We start from the raw sequence: 26341 nt of genomic DNA on the forward strand, positions 1-26341 counted from the left end.
TAGTCCTTGTTTGCTTGTAGAAGTGCCACCATTTCTAGTGATGTAAATTGGTGAAAATTAAGAATTACGTTAAAATTGTTCTTGGTCTCTGTTCTTTTTCCTTTGTTCTTGACAATATGGCCTCACTGTCAAGCTGTCTCGTTTCTTCAAGAAAATTAGCTCTTGAGAAAATCACTCCTGTGAAGCAATGGTTCCTTAAGTGTAAATCCCACTTTTGTTATTCCCTTCTGGAATTGTGTAGCTTTAAAATCATAGTGAGAACCTAGGAAATTAGACTAAATCTTCCCAAATGGCCACTAGCTTTGGATGCTCGTAACTGTGATGCCCAGAGGAGCACGGCACCCACCTGTGGGCCAGTTAAAACTGAATTCCCCACAGCCCCAACAGGCAGGCCTGTACCTTTGTAGGGGGCAGTTCTGAAAAACCCAGCTCCTGTAACCCCTGAACAGTTAGGGAAAGGCGAAATTTCCTCAAAGTCATGGGGAGCAAACGCCTGTTCTGATCAGTTGCACCGTTCGTGGCATTGCTTCACCCAACACTTTATTAACTTTCCTTGGAATTAGCATTTGAGGTAAATAACCTAGTGTGTGTTGTTGGGAAGAGGTTCGTGTTTACAGAGGTTTGGGTTTGGCAGCGAAGCCCACCCCGGGCGAACAGCGCCTCGGTGCCGGGACGGGCAGGGAAGGCACCCGGGCCACGTCCATTTCGCCACCTCAGGATCACGCCCGGGGCCCGGCTCAGCCTGCAGCGGGCTGTGGCAGACCCCACCACGACCCGAGGGCCTCAAACCACGGCCAGGCCTCGCTCCACGAGCACCCTGACCGCGATCCGTGCCCTGCCCGCGGGGCGGAGCCGTGCGGGCCGCCCCCCGCCCCCGGCACTGCGGCGCGGGGCCGCGGCTCCGGCGCTGCAGAGGGCGCTGCGCTGCCGGGCCGGGCTCGGCGGCGGCGTCGCCACGGAGTTGTTCCGTTCCCGTTCCCGTTCTCGTTCCCGTTCCCGTTGCCGGCGCCGCTCCCCTCGGGCCGGGCGGCGGCGGTGGCGGGGCGGCCGCGGGCGGTGGTGGCTTGTGGGCGAGCCGGGGCTGGGCAGGGTACGGGCGGAGGAGGGCGGCGGCGGCGGAGGCGGGGAGGGGGAGCGGGAGCGCGGCGCCGCATGCGGCGCTGATGGAGCCGGGCTCGGGGCTGCCGCAGCGCAGGGTGGCGGGGGGCGGCGGCGGGCTGGAGCTCGGGGCGGGCTCGGCGGGGGGGTCGCCGGCTCTGTCCGGGGGGCAGGCCCGCCGCAGGAAGCAGCCGCCGCGCCCCGCCGACTTCAAGCTGCAGGTGATCATCATCGGCTCGCGGGGGGTGGGCAAGACCAGCCTGATGGAGCGCTTCACCGACGACACCTTCTGCGAGGCCTGCAAGTCCACCGTGGGTAAGGCCGACCCGTCCCGCCCCGTCCCGTCCTCGCCCCGCCGCTCCCCGGGCCCACCCGGCGCTGTGTGGCCGTGTAAACACCGGCCCGGGCCTCGGTTCCTCGTCCCTTTTGCCCCGTGGCTCCCGGGGCCGCCACCGGGGTGGGTTGGGGGGCGGTGGGACACCCCCGGGGGGCTTCTGCTCCCAGGGGAGCCCCTGCGCAGGGCCCTTGTGCCAAACTTCACGGCGCTCGGTTATGAAGGTGGTGGGGGTCCTTGGCGTCCTAGCAAGTTTGGGCAAGGTGTGTGGTCTCCTGCTTCGTTCGCGCTAGCAAAAAAACACAGTTTAAAGAAGATAAATTAGGGGTGGTTGGTGAGACAGGTCGCTGTGGTGTCGTGTGTGAGGAAACAGGAGCATTTCAGGAGCCGGGGGGTCGTGCGACACGTAGCTGGTGGGACTCCAAAGGCTATTCCAGGTGATAGCCCGGTTAACTCCAGATTGTTGTTGTTGTACCTCCATCAGAAAACCCTCCGCAATATTAGATCGGAGGAAGCTAATGGTTTATTTCTTGAAGAGTACCTCTCGAGCATACTGCACCTTTTGCTCCAGCACAGCAAACCGGAGGGCGACTTCCTAGTGTTGTAGAGCAGCGTCTTGCGCGTGGTTTAGTCACTGGTGCAAGCCCTTGAGGTAGCGTAATGCCTCCTGTCTCAATGCCTGAGTGTGTAAGGGGCGGAAAGCAAGGTAGTGAGTCCGCGTTATTAGAGACCTGCTCTTGGGACTGAACTCCTGAGTGTTGCAGCGAGGTGGTTGTTAAGTCTGTGTCATTGTAAAGTACGTGTGCGTAGCTTAATTGCAGCTTGAAATGTGAGGAAGGGTATAGCATCTGATGGAAAGTGACTGTATCGCCTTTTAGAAACTAGATTGTTACTTTTCAAGATGATCTTCCTGTGACAGAATAACACAGTTATCCTTGTTTTCACTTTAATGTGTGTTCTGTCAGTTCTTTTGTTCTCATTCTTTCCTAGGTCCTTTAAAACTCCAAATCTGATAGAGCTGTGGCTCCTCTTCTTAGCAGCCTGTTAGTGTTGACGTATTTAAGCCAGTAACTTAACTTTTCAGAAGTTAGAAAGAAGTGATAACATGTCAGAGACGTAATCCTGAAGCGATGTGTTGTCATGAAGAAACGCTGAGGGTTTCTGTAGATGGGCTGGTTTAGTTAAGCATATGGTGAGCTAGGGAAGAACTGACAGTGGACTCTGTTCTTTATTAATTCTCCAGGATTATGTATGGTTTTGAACTCGCGTGCATCTCCTTTGGGCTGACCTACATTCAGTGCTCTTTTGGGGCTGGACTGCTCTCTGTTAACTCGGGTTAGTTTCCTGACGCGAATCTTGAGACCTGAGAGGACGCGCCCTAGACCCCAGTCCAGACTTCCAGTCTGGTGCCTTGTAAGCAAAACTGATTTGCTAGATAACCGAGACAGTGACTGAGGCAGAGAAGCTTCCTTATTTTCCAAAAAAAAAAAAAAAAAAGGCAGGAAATAAATGGTGGTGTGCTGCTAGACAGAAGATTACGTAATGTATAATGTACAAAGTGTGCCAACATAAAGCAGCATAGGGAAATCAGCTTGTGCCAAAACACATGGAAGAAAGACTTGACAGTAATGGCATTCTTGCAAGGCCCTCTGACTAAAGTTGAGAGCTGTTGAGGTTCCCCCAGATCCTTCAACTGCTAAATGAAAGAGCTTTTCGCAGTCAGGACTGAAAGCTCGCACCCCACTGTTTTGCACCGTAAAGTAAGAAAAAGTAACCTCCGCTGCTTACGTGTTAGGTGGATGGAAAATAACCCACACTCAGAAATGATCTGAAGTCAGACTTTGATACACAGTTGAAATCATAAAACTCTTCCTTCCTAACTACTTACTGCAGTGATTTTCAAGAAGTGTAAGTGTAGAATGTGTTTTGAAACATTATTGAAAACCGTGTGACTGATCTCATTTCAGGGGAAGTTATGTAAACAGAATATACCTTGAGATTAAATTTGAAATGACTATTATTAAAGAACGGTTAAAATTTGCTGTATCTACCTATCTTATTGAAGGCGTATTTTAAACAGAACCCTAAAATACATATTAACTCCCTTACATTGGTTAGTGGTCTCCACCTTACTTTGTATGTTTTTACTAAGCCTCTGGAAGTATAGGCCAAGCAGAATATTTAACACCTTAACCTCTTGCATGGAAATGTGCAGGCTACTCAGAAGTCTTCTCTGACAGCGATGTCCATAAACTTTCCTTGTCCAAAACGTATTAGAAGTGACCGGGTGACTTTTGTCTCTAAGTGCTGCTTAGGATAATAATGCCAGGTAATTGGAAAAATTGAGTGTTTCTGCATGAGTGGGGAGGTGTGGATTCAATTAAAAAAGATACAGTACTTTAATGTTAATTTACAAGGACTAAATTTGCCAGATTGGTGAAGTAAATTCTGCAATAAAAACATATCAACGTCTTCTGTCTCATCTCAAAACACTGAAGTTCTTTGAAAGTGTTCAAAAATAGCTTGGCAGATTTTGGCACATTATTCATAATGGCACACGATGTGCTGTTGATCTAAAATTCTTTTGATGTATTTATTTTGGGCATTAAGTTGCATAGAATATTGTGTCTACTTAATCTGCTATTTACACAGTACTGAGAATACTCACTGTGCTCAAATATTTACTGACTTTTGCACACTGTTGTCAAATGAGAAATAGAGGCTGCTGTTTCCAATTTTACATGCTAGGTTTGAATATTTGTTCTTATTATTAGGTTATAACTTATTTTTATTATTTCTTTGGGCAGAGAAATTTTCTTTAGGAATGTTACTCCGTATCTACAGTGATGTAAAATTGCTGGGTTCATGCCAGTGTTAAATCCAAAGTAGTTAAGGTAACTTCTTTTCCATGGTGGAAGAATGCTTATTCAAAGGTAATATTGGCATTATATTAAGTTTGTCAACTATATATCTATATGTGTGTGTGTATATATATATATATGTGTGTGTATATATATATATATATACACACACATACACACTTTTATTTTAAAATGAAAAAATTCCTCCGATTTATGAGTCTTTATCTGATCTCCATGCACCTGCCTTTTTCACAAAGGAGAAAGATCCAGGACTATCACTTGGAGGTTTTTCAGACTCTTGACAATGAAAACCAAATTTGCCAAATTAGGCATAAAAAAGGGTGATCTTTCCAGAGCCAGAGGAGAGATACTCACTGGCATGGTTGTGAGGAGGTTTGAAGATGGGTGGTAAAGGAGAAGTTTTTGCCTTTCCTTCTTTCCCCCCTCCCTTACTTTCCCCGAAGTATTTTTATCCCCAAAAAAATACATCTTAATTCAGATCTCAGTAGTGATGTTATTATAATTACTATAATAAAGAGTCCTCTTATTTTTCAAAGGCCTCTGTGTGCCCTTTAACCCTCAGGACTGTCTGCCCTATCTGTATCTAAGTCTTCGCTCATTATCAATCTCCATGCTATTTTTCTTCCACGACAGATCTACAGAGCTGTACTCAGTATTATTTCCTCTCCACCCTATTTTGCCACAGGCAAAATTCTGGTTTTAATCTCAGAACCTGAGGTTCCTGCTCACCCAACCCGGAGGCCCTGCACTGACTCACTTCTCAGGCGGCTGACTCTCCTGCTCCTCCAAATCAAGTAGAGCTCCCCTGCTTGTGTTTTCTGAGCTGGCCAAGTATGTAAAGTTTCTGAGGCCTAGTCTTACCCTTCAGCTCTTCTCGATCGTGAAAGCATCCCAGGAAAGAGGCCTTGCCTTTGAAAATGTAAGAGTTCAGGTGCCCTTACAGGCTTGCTGCCAGCTCCTTTTAGCAGCAATTCATGGGACACCACAGTACCGCTTGAAGAAAATGCTAAAGCTTCCTTCAGTACTTTTTTTTGTAAACAAAATCATAGCTCGAGCTACTCGGCTAAGTTTGTGATGGGAAGTTTTGTTGTGGATCAGGATGGGAAGGTTGCGATCTGCTTTGGACTAAATTGTAGCCTGTTGGCATGCTAATGTGCTGCGGTGAAAGACTCCTTTGACTTCACAAAAATTGCTCTTTGACCCTGTTTCACTTTGCTTTAATGTTAGCGTGAAACAGTATGTTGGTGTGTACGTTGGGAGCTCATTAGGTTTACTGAGCTCTGTAGCTTTTTCTTCCAAGCAGTCTCTTTCCTGACATTTCTTTTTAAAATACACAAGCAAAATGCCTAACTTCCACAAATAAGCAACAGCAGTGGTGAAAACTTTAGGTTAAACTTCTATCAGAGCAACTTTAAGCAAGGTATCTTCTGTTTTTAATACATACGCATGATAGATCAGTACATAGGTACACATACGTGTGTGTGTGTATATGTATATTTTTGGTTTTCTGCTGTTAATTCAACCTCCTTCATTGGTTTTTAGTCTTTAAAAGTTGGACTAACAACGTTCGTGTGTAGTTTTCATTCCCATAAGTTTTTCATACAATATTAGTTATATTCACTTAAATTAATGGCCTGATTATTTTTTTAGTATCAATTGTTCATTTTTTCAGAACAGCCCTTTACGTTCGTCATTTTTTTTTACTTGTCGATATTTTACACTCACATGCGATGTGAACGTGGTATGTCCTATTAACCACTTGAAAAATAATCTTTCGGTAAATCATGATAAAAACCTGTGTTTTAAAAGCAAGTTTAGTAACTTGCTGTAATCTGAGATGAAGAACAATCTACATTCAATTTTCTGAAAAACCTCCTGCATCAACTAGAAGAGTAGCATTTTTTGTACATTTTTGCTACACTTATACGCGTCCATGAGTTCTTTCTGATAAGTATAACTCGTTTTAATTTGTCTTTGAAGATTTTTTCCCTTCCGTAAGGTGGCACTGAAAACTTAATTGGAGTGGAGAGAGGGAGGAAAGGATAGAAATAGACGTCTTTTGCTTTACCACATCGTGATAAAGTAGCGATCAGATAGCCTTTTATTGGCTTTGTACCCCACATCAGCTCTGTACTTACTCTGATAAATCTTTGCTGTTGTACAAAACAAAAGGAAGAAAGTTCTGATCAATGATATTAAATATTTATGTGAGAATTAACCCTTATCTTCATTTTTCCAGGATATTAATGTATGTCTACTCTTATATACAGGCTTTTTGGCTAGCGTAGTTTAGCATAAATAAAACTAACAAATATCTCATTGGTGTTGTGCTGCAGTTACTCGACAAACTACAAATAGCAGAGAGCGGGAGGCTGGAAACTCGCACAGAAAACAATTTAACCTTACACAAAACCTTGAGATAATTGGGGAGCGTGTAGTAACTCGCATTGTTTGTTTTCAGCTCTGTAACCATGGGTTTAGGAAATGCATCTTTGAACAGAAGCCTGTGTTCCCTGGAAACTGCCTTCCACCTTTTAGGAGTAGTGCTGTCACTTGTAATCGACGCTGGAGACCACAACTGAAAGAAGCTAGCAAGTAATTGTTTGCCGAGTATGTGTCAGCTAAGCATGTTTTACAGCATCTGGTGGAGTCAGCAATTATTTTCCACGCGTAACCATTTGAGCCCTCATAAGGGGCTCAAAACTGTGTTTTAAAATAGGAAAATGTAGTAGCAAGGTGGTATAAATTATCAGGGTTCAGGAGCAGGGTATTGGGGAGCTTTTTTCTTTTTTTTTCTTTTTTAATTTACTTTTATTTTTTATTTTTATTTTTTTGAATTACCAAGGAGTAAATTTGCAATTGATTTTGTCATTTGTAAACCTGCTGCTCTAAACTGGTACAAATGTTCAGCTACTGGGTTATATCAACACTGCAGAGCTCTCCAAATATCTCGTGGTCCAGTGTCAGTGAATGTATGAGAATATGCAAGTAAAAGAACAGAAAAAACCAAGAGCCCACTTGAGTGGTGTCGCATGTGGAGTTTGGTTTGGAAGGAGAGTGGAATGCAGCTGTCAAACTCAGTCTGGGCTGTGAACAGCTGAGAGTGTCAGGAGCAAAAGGAAAAAAAAAAAGGGGGCATGTGATTCTGTTATGGACTTTCGTATTTCTTTCTGGAAGTTGTGAACTCAAATGTTCCTTTGGTGAAAATAGCGCACGCACTTTGCAGAATACTCGTGTTTTCAGCTGAACCATGAAATGGAGGAGATTCTCTGTGGAGTGCCTTTCATCACAAAAAGCCTGACGTGTCTGAGACGCTTCTCTTCTGGGCTGTCCCTAACTGAGGGAGAGGATTGATGTTCCCGCTTTTTAAGACTGCACCTATTTAACAGCATATGGCAACACTTTTACAATTTATTTCTCCTGGCATCTAAGGAGTGGAAAACTCAGTACCCAAACCAAAATCCTAAATTCAGTCCCATTTTGGAATAGATTCAGCCTTTTTAAAATCTGGAGTTCTATTAATTAATTTTTCTTTCACAGTTGATTTTCCTTTCAAGGTCAGGTAGTTGTAGACCAGTAGCTCACGATGTTTTTCTGTTCTGTAATGAGGAGTTTTGTAATATTTTTATCTTCAAGAAAGCCCAGCGAATCTTATTCATTCCATTATCCCCTTTACTTCATTGTGTTTATCAAAATTCTGGTCCGTGCTTTGAAGTTAGCACTGTAAATAGTGTAAAACGTTTACGCTTTCTGAAGGACTTCGCATTCTCACAGACAGTAAAATTATAAACAAATGAATTCCTCCGTTCTCGTTGAGTTTGGAAGTACCGAGCAACTGAGACGTCCATAAACAGTATATCAGGCATTCAGAAATCAACGTCAGATTCCCAAAAACTCATTATAACTGTACCTTTAAAATGTAGTCGCTGCATGTATATTACTTTTTTGTGTGTTGTTGTGTCTGTTTCGTTTCGGTCTGTAGCGCAGTTGCCAGTCGAGGTCCGTGTAGACTTTTATTTTAGGCGAGCAGTCTCAAGTTTCCGCATGTTAATGGCTCTAGAATTACACTGCAGAGCTTTGCGGACGGCGTGCTTTACCTGCCTCTAAAGCAATCCCCAAACTGGCTCATATGTGACTAACGCTTAGTGCTTCCACATCTCTTTGTGATCTTTACTCTTATAATGTGCGGTTTGAGAGGGGTACTTCCACTTTGGTGGTTCTCAAAATTACCTGCATGCCTTCCAGCTTCCATTAAAGTTAAATATGACGGTTTATTTTTTTTCCAAAACAATTTTAGTAACCTTCCTCCGCTCCCCTGTGCCTTGTTCTTGTCCCTCCTCCTCCCCCAGCAAGAGGGTAGAAATGAGCACTGAAGCCACTGAGTGTCTTTTCTTTGACTTCAGCAGTTCCTAGAGGCTGCAGGTGCAAGAACTGCCTTGTGGTTAGTGCTTAGTCACAGGGCAGGGCTGGATTACAGCAGACACTGTGCAGACTGGTGACAGAGGTGGTTCTTGCCTTGGGAAGCCCATGACCTGAGCCATGGGCTGTAGGGAAGCAGGAAAACTTCTCTGTGCAATGCTGTCAGATGCCCAAAGTAAACAAACCGACCCAGTCTTTGAATTCGGTCGCTTTTGGCTGGTTCTTCAGGACACAAACCCTGGGTTTTTAAACCGATTGTGTTTCTTCAGATATGGTCTGATTATTTTTCACTGATTGAACGGCTTTGATGCGCATAGCTAATGGGTCTCTGAAAATGTCATCTATTGGAATCGATTTTAGCTGGAGGCAGGGGTTGTGTGCTCTGTTTCCATCTGTTTTCCCAGCTCCTGCTTGAACTTTGTGATCAGGAAATCTTGGCCTCTTAAGGTCACTGTGTGCATTAAGCAAAACATTTCCACTTCCTTTTTCTGCCACTTAGGCAAAAAAAAAAAATAAGATTTAATTAAAGCTTAAATGCAGAATGCATAGTGAGAAGTTTCTTCGGTGTTTATTTCGAGACAAAATGTTTTAGCTTTAAAGGGAGAAACAAGACACAGTTATGTGTGTTTCAGTTTATGCTTTAGTAGGTAACTTTTCATTCCTGTTTGGGGCAAGAAATGTTAAAATCTATGTTAAAATCTGTTCCGGGCTAAATTTTTATTGGATTTTTTTCAGTCTGGAACAGTGTCAAGTTTGGGGCAGTTATAAGATACGTCATTGTCACTGACTTGCCCTTATCTAGAACTTCATTAGGGCGCTTCTATTTTGAGTGCCTGTTCTTTCTTTTAGGGCTGTTTATTTTGGAAGGGAGCACAGACAGTTTGCTTAGCTGTGTGTTTAACAGACTCAATAAATTAATAAGCAAATAACCCCCCTCTATTTGCCTTGTGGTCTAGTAGCCCTTTATTTTTCCTGGAAAAAGCATTACTTCAGTTGAGTGCATGTTTTAGTAGGTGCTCTTATTTGTATGAAGTATACTTTTAATCCAGAGTTTACCTGCTTTCACCACAAAAGCACTGTGCTTTGTGTAAAATTTTCAAAATACCACTAATAAGCTACAGAGTAAGGTAAAGAGAGACCTTTAAAATCCTAATAAGCTACAGAGTAAGGTGAAGAGAGACCTTTAAAATCCTGTGCCCTTGTAAAATGCTTTTTTCAGATTTGGTGCTGTTGCCAGCGGTGATTATTGATCCCTGGGTTTTCCTGATCTGTATGTAACTGGGAACAACTGTGCATTAGGAGCTCTTTGAAGCAAGGATTTTAAAGAATTTGTCAAATATTCTTGCCGTCAATACTGTAGTGTTACAAAGCAGTTCCTTAAAAATAAAATAATAAAAATTTAAGAGCAGACTTAATACCTGCTCTGCCATTAGCTGAGCGGAGGGGCTTAAAAGGACTGCTCGCAGTTATTTTTCTGAAGAATGGGAGTAGCATGTTCTACAACTACAAGTATCAGAGCACCCGAGACTGCTCTTCGTGCTCGGTGTATGTGAATGGGAAGACCCAGCTGTCTACCTCTGTGCCATGTGTGCCTAACAAGTATTTGTTGTATGTAACAGTGGAAAGCATGAGTTTCCTGATTGACTTCCTGGGACTGTTAACAGTTTTTCCTCTGGTTTTTAGTAATTGGAGAAATTAAGTAGATAGCAAAGCTTCACATGTAGTTATATTCATAGACCTTAGTCAAGCTAACTTGTTTGTTTCGTTGAACTTTTTCTTATGATGTTTGAAATTAAAGTGGAAGACCAACGTATGTATTATTCTAATTAAATTACGAGTTTGTGTATGAACTCAAAGCTGTACCTTTGGCAGGTATATGGTGAAACACAGCACTGGAGTCTGACAGGCTTAGGGATTTATTTCTTCATTTGCAAGAGGAAAGTTGCCAGTCTTTTCCTTCAGTGTTGGCAGACGGGAAGCTTTGGTATTGTGTTGATGCTTGCTGAGCATTACTAATTATAAAAATCAGTTGAGCAACTTTTGCTTAGCGCTGGCAAGCTGTCTGATTTAAGTATTAAACGATTCAAACAGTTCTATAGAAGAATGCGCTTCTCTTAAAACTTACTAGTTTGCATTGTCTGTTGCAAAGTAGAAATTTTTCATGATATGACTGTTAAAATAATTAATAGAAAGACCTGCCTTCGAAATAAGAGTTATTATTGAGATAGTATTTATTTTGAAACAGTCTTTTTCGTCTGCAGGCATTTTTCTGCTTGATTTCATTGATGTAGGTTGTGCCCAGTGGTCCCAGGAAATTCTGAGTTGAAATTTGCTTTTGTTAGAACAGTAGTATATTCTCTCTCTAGTTCGTTACCTATTTTTCCGTTTAAAAAAAAAAAAATAAGGGGTGAGGGAAGCATACCTACATACCTTCTTGTTCCTTGGTTTTACAAGACAGTGTATATAAACCGGTTATTTAATAAATAGGAGATTTTGATAACGAATTGGGTGAAACATGCATGAAGTTCTCATGATGATTTTTGATACATAGTTTTGGATCAGAGGTGATAAAAGACTTCTCGTGTGACAATGGGCTTTTCCTTTAGCAGAAACCGTATTCTCTCTGACCTTCTGCTTTGGTCAAGCTCCTCTGCAAGTACAATTGTTAAGCTAAGCCAAGTCCAAGTATGCCCCCTGTATGAGTATGGTAGATTCTTTCTCTATTTAGATTTCAGCAGGATGGTGAAGCTAGATTTATTTTTATTTTATTTTAACTGGAGGTCTCAGATGAACGGCAGATCGCATAGCATGCTGTGTGAGAGAGCGGCAGTGGAATTCGAGGTGAGACGTTGGGGCGGTTGTATTCCAGCTTCCTCGAGGAAGGGAGAGGTCTGAAGCGATTTCAGTTAATACTGATTACCTCCTCTGCCAGTAAATCAGCTGTCTTGTTGTAGACAAAGTTGTGACCATTCAGACAACTGCGTTTTATAGTTTAAATGAAATTATGTAGAGAAAAGGCATTTAGTAGTAGAAATAGTTAACATTTACACTAACAGAAATGTTGGTTTTTCAGAAGTGCCAGAAAATGTTTCTTAAAGTTAGGATTAATGAATGTTCTGAAACTTTACTTATTGTAATACGTTTTCTCAGTTTGCATATGAATGCTTGAAAATTGCTGTTAAAATTGTAGACAAATCAGTTTATTACTTTGGTTCTTGTATTCTGTAAGAACCCCACAGGGGTATGAATGGGGTACATTTCGGTAAGCGGAGCATAAACATCACATGTCCTGAGCAACTCTTAGACCTGGTGAATAACTGTGCTAGACACTTTTAAGGACATGCAGAAGAATAGCTGTCGTGGTGATAACCCACACGTTTATCACTCTGTAGTACACAACTGCAAGCTGTTTGAAGGGACTTTTGTCTAGGGGAATGAAGATCAGTGATCCTTTTACATATTTAGTCTAGCTAAACAGTGACAACCTGTTTTGCAAATTAAAAGTAGAATCGAAGCTATCTTTTTATTTCCATTAGTAAAATATAACTAATTTTTCTAAACTTATTCCAGTTTAGCCAACAGCTTTACAGGCATGACTGTCTCTAAAAGCACTTTGAAATAAATGCCAAGTCGACAATGTGTAACTGGTTTTCGGGATGTAAAATGAACTTTTTTTTCTTTATAATTAAGTTTTTCAGGACTTTTGGAAAGCTTAAGCAAGGGCCAAATTCAATTCCTTCTGTAGAAATGATAGTCTGGTCTTGATTCTAGCAATATCAGTAGGGGCACTTGGCTTTTACCAGGAACAGGCGTTAGGAAATGTGTATTTTTCTGTTGGAGGAAATAAAAATCTGTACTCCTGTATGTGAAAGAGAAAAGTGTTTCCAACACAGTATGCTTCTACACTTCTGTGTGAGTTTAAGTGTACCAGTCTGAACCATGTTCTCTTGTCTTTTTATTTCCCTGCTTTCTGATTTAGCTCTGTTAGAAGGGATGGTGTTCAGCAGGAAGAACTGAGGCAAAAATCTTTACACAAATGTATACTAAAATGATCAGGCAAACAATGTACAAATATGGTGATATTCTAGGACGTTTTTCCCCTGAAATATTTTTGTGGGAGAGGTGGTATTCTTTTGTGTCTAGATATTGTTTGACCATAGTATGTCTTATGTGTTGATTGCCAGCAGTTTTTGGACTTAAAATATTTCTGTATAACAAGGTCTTCATGGTTCTGTCTTTGATATTTAGCATGCATTCAAAATGTGCCTGGAGTTTTGAGATGATGGATGAAAGTACCACACAGGTATAAAAGGAATTTTAAAAGTCGATCTAAATCTAAGCAGTTTGTTTCTAAATATTTGCAGGAATTAAGAATGACGGTGCTAACAAGCTGCATAAACCAACCACAATTCCAGCACTTGTGCTGTCGTGCTTCACAAATGTCAAACTAAGCATCCAGCTTGGGGATGGATGTGTATTGCTCCATGTCACAGACAGCAGAACTGGTGTGGAGGGGACGGGGTTTGCTTCATGCTCCAAGGCGTCTGTGCCAGTTGAAAGTAGAGCAGGCTTGTCCTTGGCAGTCGGTGTGAATAAGGGAGAAACAACCAACCGTGCCCGTTGTTTTACTCTTACGTTGGGTTTACCTGCTGCTGAGAGTGGTGCACAAAGTGGAAGGTTTATGTTGTGATGCTGCCAAATTGGATGGCTCACAGACTGTACAGCGGTTGTCAGATCCCCTTGATGTTCCCGAGGTGACCCATAGGGTTGCAAACCCTTCTGCTTGTTCAGACTGTTTAAATTTGATATTTAAAAAAAAAAAAAAATCCAAAAATAGTAATAATAATTACACCCTCGTTACTTTTGCTTCTTATTCCTACTTTTCTGTTTACTGTATTTTATTTATAGGTGTTGATTTTAAAATCAAAACAGTAGAGCTAAGAGGAAAGAAAATTAGATTACAAATCTGGTAAGTAAAACAAATGTGCAACCAGCAGTATGTTTTAATTTTTATGTTATAGCATGAATCAATATGCTTGTCTAATACTATTAACTGTTATAAGCTGGTTTAGCTCTTACCCTTTTGCTCCTCTCCTCTATTCCCGTAAGACTTAAGCAAAACCAAATAGCTCTTAGATTTTTGTGAGGATAAAGGAGGAGAAAGATAAAATTAGAAATAGGACAGGAGTGTAACTACTGAAATACTCATGCATCACAGAGGTCTCGAGCCCTTTTTTCTAAAAGTGTGAAATTGTCTGCATGAGATATAGGAGTTCTACAAACAAAAGGAACCATGTTAAATAGATGCTAGAGAAAGTTGTTTTTTGTTTGTTTGTTTTTTAATTCTAGACCATTCAAAATTGACTTTTGTTATAAAAGCAATTATAAAGCAACTGTAAAATATTTCCTAAACTATTTTTATAAAACTTGGTATAGGCAGTGCTGTTTCTTTGACGCTATATTAAATAACTGAAAGCAAAGGGCATTCAAGACCGAGTAAATTATACCCACTATAAACAGCACTGAGAAGTAAAATAATTCCATACAACTAAGACCGTACACTTTAACTAGAACTGATGTCCTGCTGCAGAAAGCTCAACGTCTGAGCTCAGCTTTTCTTTTTTGGAGTAGGTTACATGTTTCCTCATAACAATTCCCCATGCCAAAGATTAAAACAATTTATATTGCTTAGGAATTTTTGAGCTTAAGAGCTCCTTTGTTTCGCAGAGTAGTGCAATACATAAGCATTGTGACGAGAGAATAAACCAGCTATGTTAATATACATTAATCTTATATGCTACTATGTAGAAGCTTAGCTTTGTTTATTAATAGTGCTTGATGCATAATTGGCATTGTAGTTAAGCTGTTAAAGCTGCTAACAATCTATAGAGGGGGAAAAAGCTCTGAATAACTCTTCAATGCACTTTGGGGATATTCTGATGGTTTCTCATTCTTAACTACATGGATGCAGTGAATTGAGCTTACTAACTCCTCTTGGCAGGTCACCATCAACTCTGTTTGTCACACCATGTGTCTGTCTTGCTTCCCTCTGAGTTAACTGCTGCATCATCTTTGGTGTCATCAGTCACCTAACACTTGAATGTTACTGGCATGTCTCCATCCATCACCTGTCCCTGTTTGGAAACCTGTGACCACAAGGCTGGCAGTTGAGCCAGCAATTGTTAGCCAGGGTCTGCTGAAGCTGACAGAGGTAACAAAGAATTTTGATATGGAGATGCTACCGTATGCCTAATGTGAAATTTTGCTGTGAAATGTGCAAAGCTTGTCAATTGATTTCTTCAGGTTGAATAAATACTTCATAGAAGAGAAGTTTTATTGGAAAAGAGATGTTTAAACCATTATTTTCCACATATTGAGAATATGCTAGTAGGATATAGGAAACTTAAAACTAAAAATTGATAGGTTGCTAAAATGTGACCAGTATTCCTGTGCAAAGCCCTGCTAAAATGGTGAACAAAACACATTGTAAAGAGAAAATATTTTAAAGTACTTTAAAATCCATGAGTATGACTTCCAGCTCCCACGTGTCACTTTCTCTCCAACAGTTGCTGTTAAAATGCTCTTCTTACAGCTAACCCTTAAACCTGTCATGGCATACTTGTAAATTTTTTGAAAAGCAATTAGATAACCACTCCTTTTGCTAATTTATCCTGAAGTATGTTGTATATGTTGTTGGGCTGATTTATTAACTCTTTTTGTACTTTCAGTTGGTAGATGAAAAGAGGAAAGCAATTTACAAAGTCAAACATTGGAAATTTAAAAACGCAGACTTGAGTCACGCGTGGTTGACCCTAATGCAGTCTCCTTTCATACCTACGCAGAAACAAGGTTGCCTCATATTTCCTGGTGGTCTTACTTATAAAGGTCACAGTAACTACTACAGAAACATGTATTTTCCAGTAAACCATTTACAAAATTTTTGCACGCGTTTTCTAAAAACGACTAAGATGACTAAGGTTGCATTTTGAGGCATCCAAGTTTATTTATCTTTAGTTGTGATAATTCCACTTCAAAAAATCAAACAAGTTTTTTTTTTTCTTGTTGTTTTTTTTTTCTTTTTTAGTTTCATTTTGGTATTTCAGTACCGCATTGGGTTTTCAGTGGTCACTCAACCTGTCTCTTCATTGACTGCCCTGCCAACAGTGTTCTCAACAGACCTCTGCCACTTAAAGTTAGGGAAAAAACAGCAGAGAACTATGTTGGATATATCAGTCAACTAGGCGTGCAAGACATCCGTTTGAAAGCTGCTTTCACCTGCTTGCTGTTAGTACAGCAGCATACAAATTGGTCTCCCATGTTCCTTTCCAAGTGGATACTGTGCACTGAAGAATCATGGAGGCTTCTGCTCTTGCCGCTAGCTTACTTGTTCCTATCCAGTCAGTCCCTCCTAACTACAGGACCTCTTTCCTGATTTCCCTTTCAGTCAGGAAACGACCTGCTACTCGTTAGGATATAAAATAGGAGAGCAGCACCGAGGATGCTAAGTAGCATCCATCTTCTCTGTTCTACCTGGATGGCAGCAGCACCCCTTGGGCTGCCAGAAGCAATAGTTCTGCTTCTGTGCTGCAGTTCTGGGCTGAAAGGAGTTCGTGTTCCCTGAGAAGCAGCGTGTGGTGCAGTTAGGCTGTGGGTAAAGCAACTGGAGCGATCAGCTAAGTTGTGAAGCGAATCTGAGCAGCTGTGCTTTTTCAGAGCTTGAAAACTGGAGGAAATATAGGAAGTGCACCTTCACGCTTCGAAGCGTGGTGTGCCAGGGGCTGCTCAGGAGGACAGCAGGGGATTGGAGTGTGCCCTGTACCCTGAGCCATCGGGACACTTGCCTAAAACAAGAGTTAGCCAGCCCCGGCTACCTGTCTGAAGGCACCTGGCTGCTGGAAGAGGTGGTGCCGTGCCACTATGCTGTGTCCTGCCAGTCTGCCAGGGGAGCCCTCTGGTATTTCTACAAATTTACTGGCCTGGCAAGAAAACAGTCTGCTTCTGAAGGTAGTTTGGGCTGCTGCATTCTCCTAAAGAGTTCTGATTCTGCCAGCTCAGGGTTTCCTAATGGGCAATTACCCTCTTGGAAAATTTCTGAGGAAAAGATAATCTGTCCTGAAACTTAACAGAATGTAGTTCCTGCTGTTTAGTACCTCTGAAATAAATTATTTCATATCATAAAAGATTATAAATACATTTTTTTTTAATTTATGGGAAGGAAAAGCTCAGCTTGACAGGTAGAATTCACCTCTAAAATGACATAAAACATTTTTAAAATGTTATCTTCAAGTTCCATAAATGCACAAAGCATGAGAAAGCATTATTTTTTAACTTGTTTAAAAATACATCCCCCTCTATTGCTACTTTGCACCACCACTCGTTAAAAAATGAGTCTAATTTCAGAGGCAAAGACAGTTTTGAGTCTGTCTTTCAAGCAACTATTCTAGATAGAGAACATTTATGTAAAACAAAAATTATCCAAAAGTATCTTAATTAAGATCAGCTGTATTTGTATTGTGTTCTATGCAGTCTGAAATAATGGGAATACAGCAAGTCAACACTTGAAAATGGGCTTTGTGCGTTTGTTTTTTTTTCATTTGCTTTTGTTTGGTGTAACATTTGTTTGCATTTTTGGAGTGATGTCTAGTTTCTGTTGCTGAAGCAGAAAAACAGTCAAGCGAGGATTTTTTTTAATTACAGTTTGTAGTTGGTCAAGGAGTCATATGTCGTGTGTTTGTGAGTACGATTTAGAAATATCATTGTTTTTTCCATTAAAACAAGTTCTTGAAAAATCAATAAAAGAAAACTGGTTTTAGTATTTAAAAAAAAAAAAGCAAAGGACTCAGCTGTTATATTTTCTCAGTGATGACAAATCACTGATCAAGTTGTAGTAACTTATTGTTTGGACTTGTGATGTTTGAATGAAATTGGACTGAGTGATTCTTTTCTGTCGATTCTTACCAGAGAAAAAAGGAACTAGCAGCACTTAGTGTCATTCACAAAATTCATGAAGTTGCATACTGTTAGAGCAGTTACATAATTCTTGTCTTTTCTTGCAGCTTTCTATTGGTTCTTTAGTAGCTATCCTTAAAATGCTCTGGCTGTGGGAGTGTGATATATTGATGAGAATAGTATAACAAACTTAATTTCTCCAGCACAGTACGTGAAGGGAAGGCATCTAAGGTGGATATACTTTTAACATCAGCTCTGCTTTAGGACTTACTTTTTTTTTACTCACTGGTGGAAGAATTTAATGCATTATTTTTTTTTTTTAAAGAAAAAAAAGACCATAGCACCTGGTAGAAGACAAAAGTTTCCACGTGTAAGATCAACTTGATTACTCCATCTGCAGCTTACTCAGCCAGCTTGGGGTTGCATTCGAAATTAACTGCCCCCTGTTGATTACTGCTTATTCCAGAGATAATTTTCTCTAATACCGTGTTACGGTAATGTTAGAGACCACAAATTCAGTTTATTTGCTTCCGGTTTTTGAAGGAAACGAGGGTTTTAAGATCATGCTTGCGATCAGAAACCTGTTGGCAGGTTTCATTTAAATTTGATGCAGCAGTCGGTGCGTTGGTTACGTGAAGTGTGTGGAAGTCTCCGCCTGTTAGAGCAAGGCAAAGAAAGTCAGCCATAACCCGCTACGATTAGTGCGACTGGCAGGTGACAATTAGTGGCCATCTGGCCATTTAACACGTGTAGTGGGTCGCCAGGCTGTCTGTGGGTTTCTTGAACTAGCCACAGCGTGCAGTGTGTCTTGTTTAGCCAGCAAGACAGACTACAAAGTGTGGGATATTTTGAGGAGTGCAGGACCTGAGGGTATGGCGGCGGAGAGGAGCAGCTGCTGGGGAATGCTATAAACGTTTCAAGCACCTGAGGTTGTGGGGTGAGGAGAGGCTGATAACACAAGATAGACTTGGAGATAAAGCACTCAGCAGGCTGGGGGAAATGTGGGGCTGGAGACAGCTGGAGTGGCGGAGAGTGACGTTGCGTAGTTGACTCCATCGCTTACACCTCAGCTTATCTAACGTGTCGATTAGTCTCTTCAGACAGGGTAGTTGAGCATTAGTGTATTTATTTTCCTCCTGTGTTTTTCTAATGTATGAACGAGTGACTTGGTACTTCAGCTGTAGCCCCTCTCTCTTAGGAATTGCTAAAAGTCCTCGGCGGGGACCTGCAGGCCCAGCCAGGCAGCTCTGAAATAGCTCCTCTATTTCTTTGTTCTGAGAAGGGCACACCGAAGAGGGGAAGACTGGCCAGCGTAAGAGGCAACTTTTTTCATTAGTCTGGCCACAACTAGACTTGACGCATTCCTTCTGCCACATGGGGGATGCCCTGCCACCTGCCAGCCGGCTATGTCTGCGCAGAGTGATGGAGCTGGAGGGATCCCATCCACACCTGGTCTGTCGGCTGGGTGAGCAGCAGCTGGCAGAGGCTGCTCTACGAGATCCTAATTCTGACAAGTCTCTTCATAAGCACGGAAGCAATGTTATCCATATGTGGAAAATCAACGGTTCGTAATAGAGTTCTTAAATCCTTCGTGGAAGGAACTTCCAAAGGACCTGTCAAAACCAAATCTGACCATAGCAAAGAAGGGAAGAGAAAATCAAATTACTTGTTTTGAGTAATATTTATCTGTGTGACTTCAGCTGCCGGAACTTGTATTGCTTTAATAAAAATGCTTCATTAGTGATAAGAAAGCAAGCAATTAACCATCTAAAACCGCTCTGACATACTAAGAGCTTAATCTTTTTGAAACAGGCTACCTGTTTTTACCTTCTGTAGGGTCCCAAAGGTTTGTTTGGATGTAATTCTTAGGTTTTGAGTGGAGAATGGGATATGACTAAAAACAAAATAAAAATGGACGCAATAGGAATTTGTTCTCTTCAGCCTCCCTACCCCAAGCTATCACAATGATGTTGACTTGCAGTGAAGTATTAGTCAATATTTTTCCACAGGCTGCGAGGCAGACGTTTCAAATCTCTTCCTAGTAGACAGTGTTTACTCTGTGAAATCGCTAGCAAAGTTTTGTTGCTATCAAGTACACTTCTGGCAATTTCAGGAGAAAGTTAAGTGCTTCGTTTTTAAACCTGCTTATTTAAGATCCTTAAAGATTTTTTGAAGAGCAAGATAGGTTTGTGGTAGTTTTTTCTACAGCTTATGTTGCATAAACCTTAAAAGAATTCTTCAGGGCAATCAATGTGGCATTTTGTGAACATAACTTTTTTTTTTTTTTGGTAACAAGTGTTTTCAGCTCTCCATTGTTAATCTCATTCCCAAATTCATCCTCCTTTTGTCTGAAATGTGGCTGTTGAATAGAGTTCCTTTTGAGCTTCTGAGCCCCTGCAGATGCACGTTTTCTCCCATCCACTCTGAATTTTGGCCATCTTTTAACTTACAGTAAAAATTAAAAATTACCCATTAATTCTGGGGGCTGAACTCAAGCAGCAAATACTCGATCACTTTGTAGCACTGTATAACTTTCCACTCATGATAGCAGTCACATTTTAAGACTTACAGTATACACCAGCTTTTTTTTTTTTTTAGTGTATCTGCCAAAAATCTTCAATAACAGTGTTCAGTAAAAAAATAACTTTGTATCACCTACTTTGGAATATAAACTATAGCTAGTACAGGCAAAGCACTATCATTTCTGGAAAACGGTCTCCTGTGTAAAGTGCAACCTGATAGAAATGCCTGTAATTATGAAAATGAGGATTGGAAGTGCTTTTCTAACACCTCAGATGAATAGGTCTAAGTGTGAAAGCCAATAATCTGTTTTCAGAAGCCATGCCATGTAGTGGCTGCTTGCTTCTTTCATTTACTTCTGCCAGTAGCCTCTGCATTAGTCTTAGAACTACGGCTGAATTGCTGTGGTTGATCCAAAAAGACTCTGAAAGCTCAAATCGTAATGATTGATGCATTGCTCATTTTATAGGTGGATGTCCAGATGTGTTAGTTTGATAAGCATGTTTCCATTTCTTTTTTCATTTTTTCAGGGCTATTAAAAAATAACAATAACAGCAAAACCCACAAAAACTTCATTTCATTGGACAGCTTCATTTTCAGATGCATATAGAACTGTTTGGTGGCCTTTCTTGGTGAAGTTAGTATGGAACAAGTAGTTCTGATGTGAAAACTTTTTGTGATTGAAAGTACTGCTCCATTTTTTTGCCTGAAATTCACACATATAGAAGGAGATCTTCAATATAGTGTCTAATGAGTGGGAGGGGTGTTTTTATTAAAATAGAAACAAAGTTATTGTGTACTTTGCAAATCAGTGAAATGTTTGTGCCAATGTTTGCTGCTGCTTCTTAGGGACACAGCAGGTCAGGAGAGATTCAACAGCATTACCTCAGCTTATTACAGAAGTGCCAAGGGAATTATTTTGGTGTATGATATCACCAAGAAGGAAACATTTGATGATTTACCAAAATGGATGAAAATGATTGATAAGGTAGGCTCTAAATGTTTTTTTCATTTTTTTGTTTGAGAAGCTTTTTCTCGAAGGAACGCTATAAGACTTTTAACAGTATATGTGTAGGATTATTAAACTAACGACTGCTAATTTATGTTAGATTCTTTTAGGAGGAATTTAATAATTACGTGTTTTGTTGCAAAATGGTTGTCAATTCCTGCATCCTCAGACTGGAATTGTCCTAGTTAGAATTGCCATTGGAGATCTGTAATATTATGCATTTGCCTATGCACTGGGGTATGAATAAATATTGTATTTTGGTCTGTGAAATAAGTCACCATGTTCACTCATAAACAAACTGGAACAACAACTGTTTCTCAGTTAATGTTTTAAAATTGGTGTTTAAAAATTGAAGTTGAAAATTCTTGAAATGTTTCGGAAGTACTTTGCCATAATAAACTGTGTAGAATGAGTCCTTATATATAGTAAAGGAATTGCCCTTTTTGTTGTTAATATTGTGTTGGCATTACAAAGTCTTATCTTTCTAGGTTTAGTTAATTAAAATGTTTTACTTGCAGTATGCGTCAGAAGATGCAGAGCTTCTATTAGTCGGAAATAAACTGGACTGTGAAGTTGATCGAGAGATTTCTCGACAGCAGGGAGAAAAGGTAAGAACAAGTATAAACAGATTTTGAGTTACAGCTATAATCAAAACTGCTGTGACATTGCTGCGGAGAGTCTGTGGCTGTTCTTGTTTCAACTGTTAGGCCTAAGGAACATACTGAGTGAGAGTGGTGATGTTCTGTAAAAATCCATATGATATTTACTACTTTTTATACAATGTGTGATTACATGCTTTCTTACTGGAGCTGTATGGCTTTGCTGTTTAGAGGAAAAAAAAAAACCTACAGATCTGATTGTTGGCCCCAGTACACAGTAGTGTAGATGATACCTGTCTTTGTCAAGTAGACTGAAAAAGGCTATAGTAAAGACTTGAAGCATAAATAGCGATATGCCCATTCAGACCATCTTTGTCTTCTTCCAGACATTTGCTTTTCAGTACTATTTTAGGTTAGGCAAGAGTGCTACTCAGTTCCTTAGCTCATCTTTGCTTTCATGTTTTTTTGTTTTCTTCCAACTCCAAAAGTACATACACTTTCATACATTTGAAAGTTAAGAATTTTTTTAGGGAGTCAAGGCTGATTCTTATATCTGTACTCCCCTTTTCTGCATTTAATAATAAGGTTGAGAATGAATCTTCTGAGAAGTTATTACTCTTTGGCAATCTGCGGTAGTCCATGTCAACTGAAGACATGAATTTCTCAGATTTAAGTCTGGAAAAATGTAGCACGCTTTTCCATTAAACCAATTCTAAGTGAAAATCAGCTATATCTGGCAATATTTGCTGTACCTTAGAGATTCAGGATTATTAATTGAATTCAAGTTCCTTCACAGATTTCAAGAAAAGTTTTTAAAGGTTTTATGAGGAAAGTATAGTTGCTGTTTGTTGCTGTTTGTGTAGTTACCTTATTTTCTCTTCCATCAGTTTGCACAGCAAATAACTGGGATGCGGTTCTGTGAAGCAAGTGCCAAGGATAATTTTAATGTGGATGAAATATTTCTAAAACTTGTTGATGACATTCTGAAAAAGGTAAAATACTGAGGTGGTAGTTTCTGTGACCACATGAATGGTCAGAGTTTAAATACTGAATCACTGATTGTATTTGTTGGGAGGACATGAAGGGTAAGTGCACACTGTCAGGAGAGGTTAATACGTAGTGGGCATGATGCAGTTTACAGACTGCTGTATGTTTCACTTAATACTGATGTTGAATTTGGTAAGCATCTGCTCCTATTTGCTATGCTTCCTATTTCCTATAACTTCACTTATATCAGTGGCTGACTGTACATTTGCCTGTTTTCACGTGCAGGCAGTTCTCTTGTAATGTGTCATTATTTTTAGAAAGTGACTTTATTTCAACAGGGTCTTGTAACTTCTGAAAGACGTTGTTAACACAACTTGCTTTAATGTAGTTCACTAATTAATAAGAACTAAAAATCCTTAAATGGAGGCTTTGGGTGACTGTGAACTCTTGAAACTATCTCATCCTGCTGAGTTCTGTGCAGATGATTCTTTACAGGTGATTTTTTCTTTTCTTTAAGATGCCACTGGATGTTATAAGAAATGAGTTGTCCAACAGTATCCTGTCCCTGCAACCAGAGCCAGAAATCCCACCAGAACTGCCTCCTCCAAGGCCACATGTCCGTTGCTGTTGACTTGTTGCTCCATACAGAGTGAAAAATAGGAGTGGGAGGGTAAAGAAAGTATCTATAGTACTCTGCACTACAATCATTTGGCAGTTTCTTGTTGCACTTTGTTATTCGAGTCAGAGCTACACACTAACTTGTAAATATGCAAATATGCAATCCTGTGTAGGATTCAGCTATATAACATTTAATTATTACCCCTCTCCCTCACAATGATGTTTCATTCATTGCCCCAGTGTTATAAATACTGTACAGTTGGTTGGGATTTACCACACTTCCAGTTGAGGAGGAGGAGAAGTTAAATCTATACCTATTCTTGACATAAATGTCGTAATAGTTCTTGTTATTATAAACAGGCAGGCAGAAGCTCTTCTGGTATGAAGATAAGTATATGGTGCTTTGCTAACTATTTTAAAGACAATTTTTTTAAAACAGAGGACTTTATGTACAAAGCTTCCATAATCAGCATTATGTTTCATTTTAATGTAGTGAAAACATTTTTGGCTGTAGCATCCTCTGCTGACTGGATTTATTGAAAGCTAAGTTTAATTTTTGGCAGCCTTATTTATTTTGTTTAATGCTGAACCCTTTCTTTGTGTACTAAGACATCACATGTGGTGCAGATCTAAGATTGCACTCTCAAATTGCATATATAATTTTCTGCATAAGCATAAACTTAATTGCAAGAATCAATTAGTTTAAATAAAAGAATGGAGATATATTCAAGCTCTAAAAGAAGGTATAAAAAGCAATGCTGCTGTCCTAGACAAATTCTTTAAAAAAAAAAATTAAGGTAATGCATTTTCCTGTGTTAAGGAATATATGTGTGTATTTGTCTGGACATCTGTAGGGTTGGGGGAGGGGAAATTAAGGTGAAATGATTTTCTTTCCTAATGGTGGAAAATATTCCCATCAAGCAAATACTGTGTTAGGTTTTTGTCTGATAATGAATTTGTGAATTATATCTTTGGTATATCTTTTATTAAAATGCACTGTTTAGTTTAGCTGTGGTAAATCAGTAGTTACATATTTGAATAACTTGGTGTGTCCTGAATGTTGTGGTATTGAAAAACATTGTGGTCTTTCTAAACTAATGAAGTGCAAATAAAATTTTGTATTTATGAATGACAGTGGAACTGCACCTGTTATTAGAATGGCAAGTATCGAATGATGGGTAAAAGGTAAAATCTAGAATATGTAACAACTCTCGTTTTAATTTCCTTACTATTTAACTTTGACAGTTCCTTTAGGTCTTGTTAAAAGAGCAGCAAGCATTAGTTGTTCACCTTGATACTTGCTGTCTTGAGATGACCTAGCCCAGCCGATATCTTCAAGTAGCATGTGACTGGTTGTCATGCTATCTTAGCAGGTGGTTGCAAAACTATTAATTACACTGGCAACACAAATATTAACCAGTCTTTTTCACACTACAGCTTCTCTACTTCTCATTCTCTGGTGCTGGAACCATTTTGTCACCTTTACCACTCCTCTAGCCAAAACACTGGCACTGAACAGTAAGCTATACCACTGCCTGAAGCAGCTTCTCTGTGTTTTATGGAAGGAAAAAAGACACACAGAACTGTAAACATTTTAAAAAGTAATAATAAAATTTTTGATCCCTTATTTCACTGAGTGAGCTCTGACATTCTGAATACAATACCATGCAGGTCTTTAGCACATTTTGATTTAGACTTACAGATTAAGGAAGCATGGTTGATATTTGTGCTTATGTCTTCTGCCACCTTGTGCCTAAACAGTTTGCTTTTTTACATAGTAAACTTATGGTTTACTATCATATTGATAAGATGAAATCAATTTCTAAAGCACTTGTAGGATTTCTGATGACACTGTGGGCAATAGCAGGGAAGGAAAATTTATGGAAACCGAGTTTTAATTTGACAACCATTCTATTTTAGCTGATTTGTTTTTATATGTACTTAGAAACTTGTGATTTTTTTTTCCTGCAGTTTTTGGATTTAATAAAAATTAAGAAATCTGACTTAGATAAACTTTCTTCTTGTAATTGTTCTGTTTGTATGTAGGTAAATTGGGATTCCAGTCTCTTGTATCAAAAACGAAAAATCATTGCATTTGAGAGACCTATTTATGTAAGAGTGCTTGTATGTACTTATTCATTGGAAATCATAAAAAGTTCAGGAAAATTGTTTGCTTCAGATCCATTATGATATGATCCTAAAGTGGGTTTTGTCTCCTGACTTGTTCCCCGCAACTTTTACGTGAGTCAAAGTTCATTTACATCCTAGCAAGCATTTGCAGTGTGGTGTGGAAGGATGGGTGTGGGGGGGGAAGTATTATTGCTTTCCATTTCCTCATACAGAAGTTCATCTGTCAGCCCAACCCTTGTTGACCTCTTGTGATGGACTCTTAGAATAGCCTGCACAACCATTAGGAGATCACAGGAGGAAAAAAAAGGGAAGCTGAGAACTAGCTGCAGTTATAGATCTGTTCTAGCTTGTGCTAGCAGATCATGGTTCTTCAGGAGCCGTGGTTAGAAGTAACCCATTTCTGTGCTCCCAGGTGTTTGTGGAAATGGTTTCCTTCTAATACCAAGCCCAACATGCTTTACCACTACGCTTGTCAGATGCTGCTAGGTCCACTAGTCCCTGGCAGTTTCTTCATGCTGACAAAAATACACAGCAGTGTCTCTTGATAATCTAGCATAGCAATCAGAAATCAAAGAAGTGTCTGAAATAGGATAGTAACGTCTGCTCCAAAGTAACAGTGGTTTCCTGACTTCCATGAAAAAATGGTGGGTGGGTCATGGCCATGTAAAGGTGTTTTGCCACTGATTTCAGTGCAGTTAGGATTTAATCCAGTAAGTGACTGAAATGGCAAAACTTCAGTGGTATTTCCAGTTAGTACTGTGTGTTCTACCAAAAATTAAGTTCATCTCTATCAAGA

The 26341-nt window shown here is 40.0% G+C and overlaps 1 protein-coding gene across 1 annotated transcript; it reads left to right on the top strand.

Moving 5' to 3' along the window:
- The first annotated feature begins 1089 nt into the window (after window positions 1-1089).
- RAB12 (RAB12, member RAS oncogene family) lies at window positions 1090-25422 on the top strand. The gene is made up of 6 exons (XM_083824232.1): window positions 1090-1413; window positions 13642-13702; window positions 21052-21190; window positions 21730-21819; window positions 22698-22802; window positions 23315-25422. The coding sequence occupies exons 1-6, from the start codon at window positions 1164-1166 to the stop codon at window positions 23426-23428; spliced, it is 759 nt and encodes a 252-aa protein (XP_083680358.1). The 5' UTR covers window positions 1090-1163; the 3' UTR covers window positions 23429-25422.
- Window positions 25423-26341: the final 919 nt, after the last annotated feature.

Source organism: Anser anser, assembly GCF_964211835.1.
Source record: "Anser anser genome assembly, chromosome: 2".
In the NCBI taxonomy this organism is placed as follows: Eukaryota; Metazoa; Chordata; class Aves; order Anseriformes; family Anatidae; genus Anser; species Anser anser.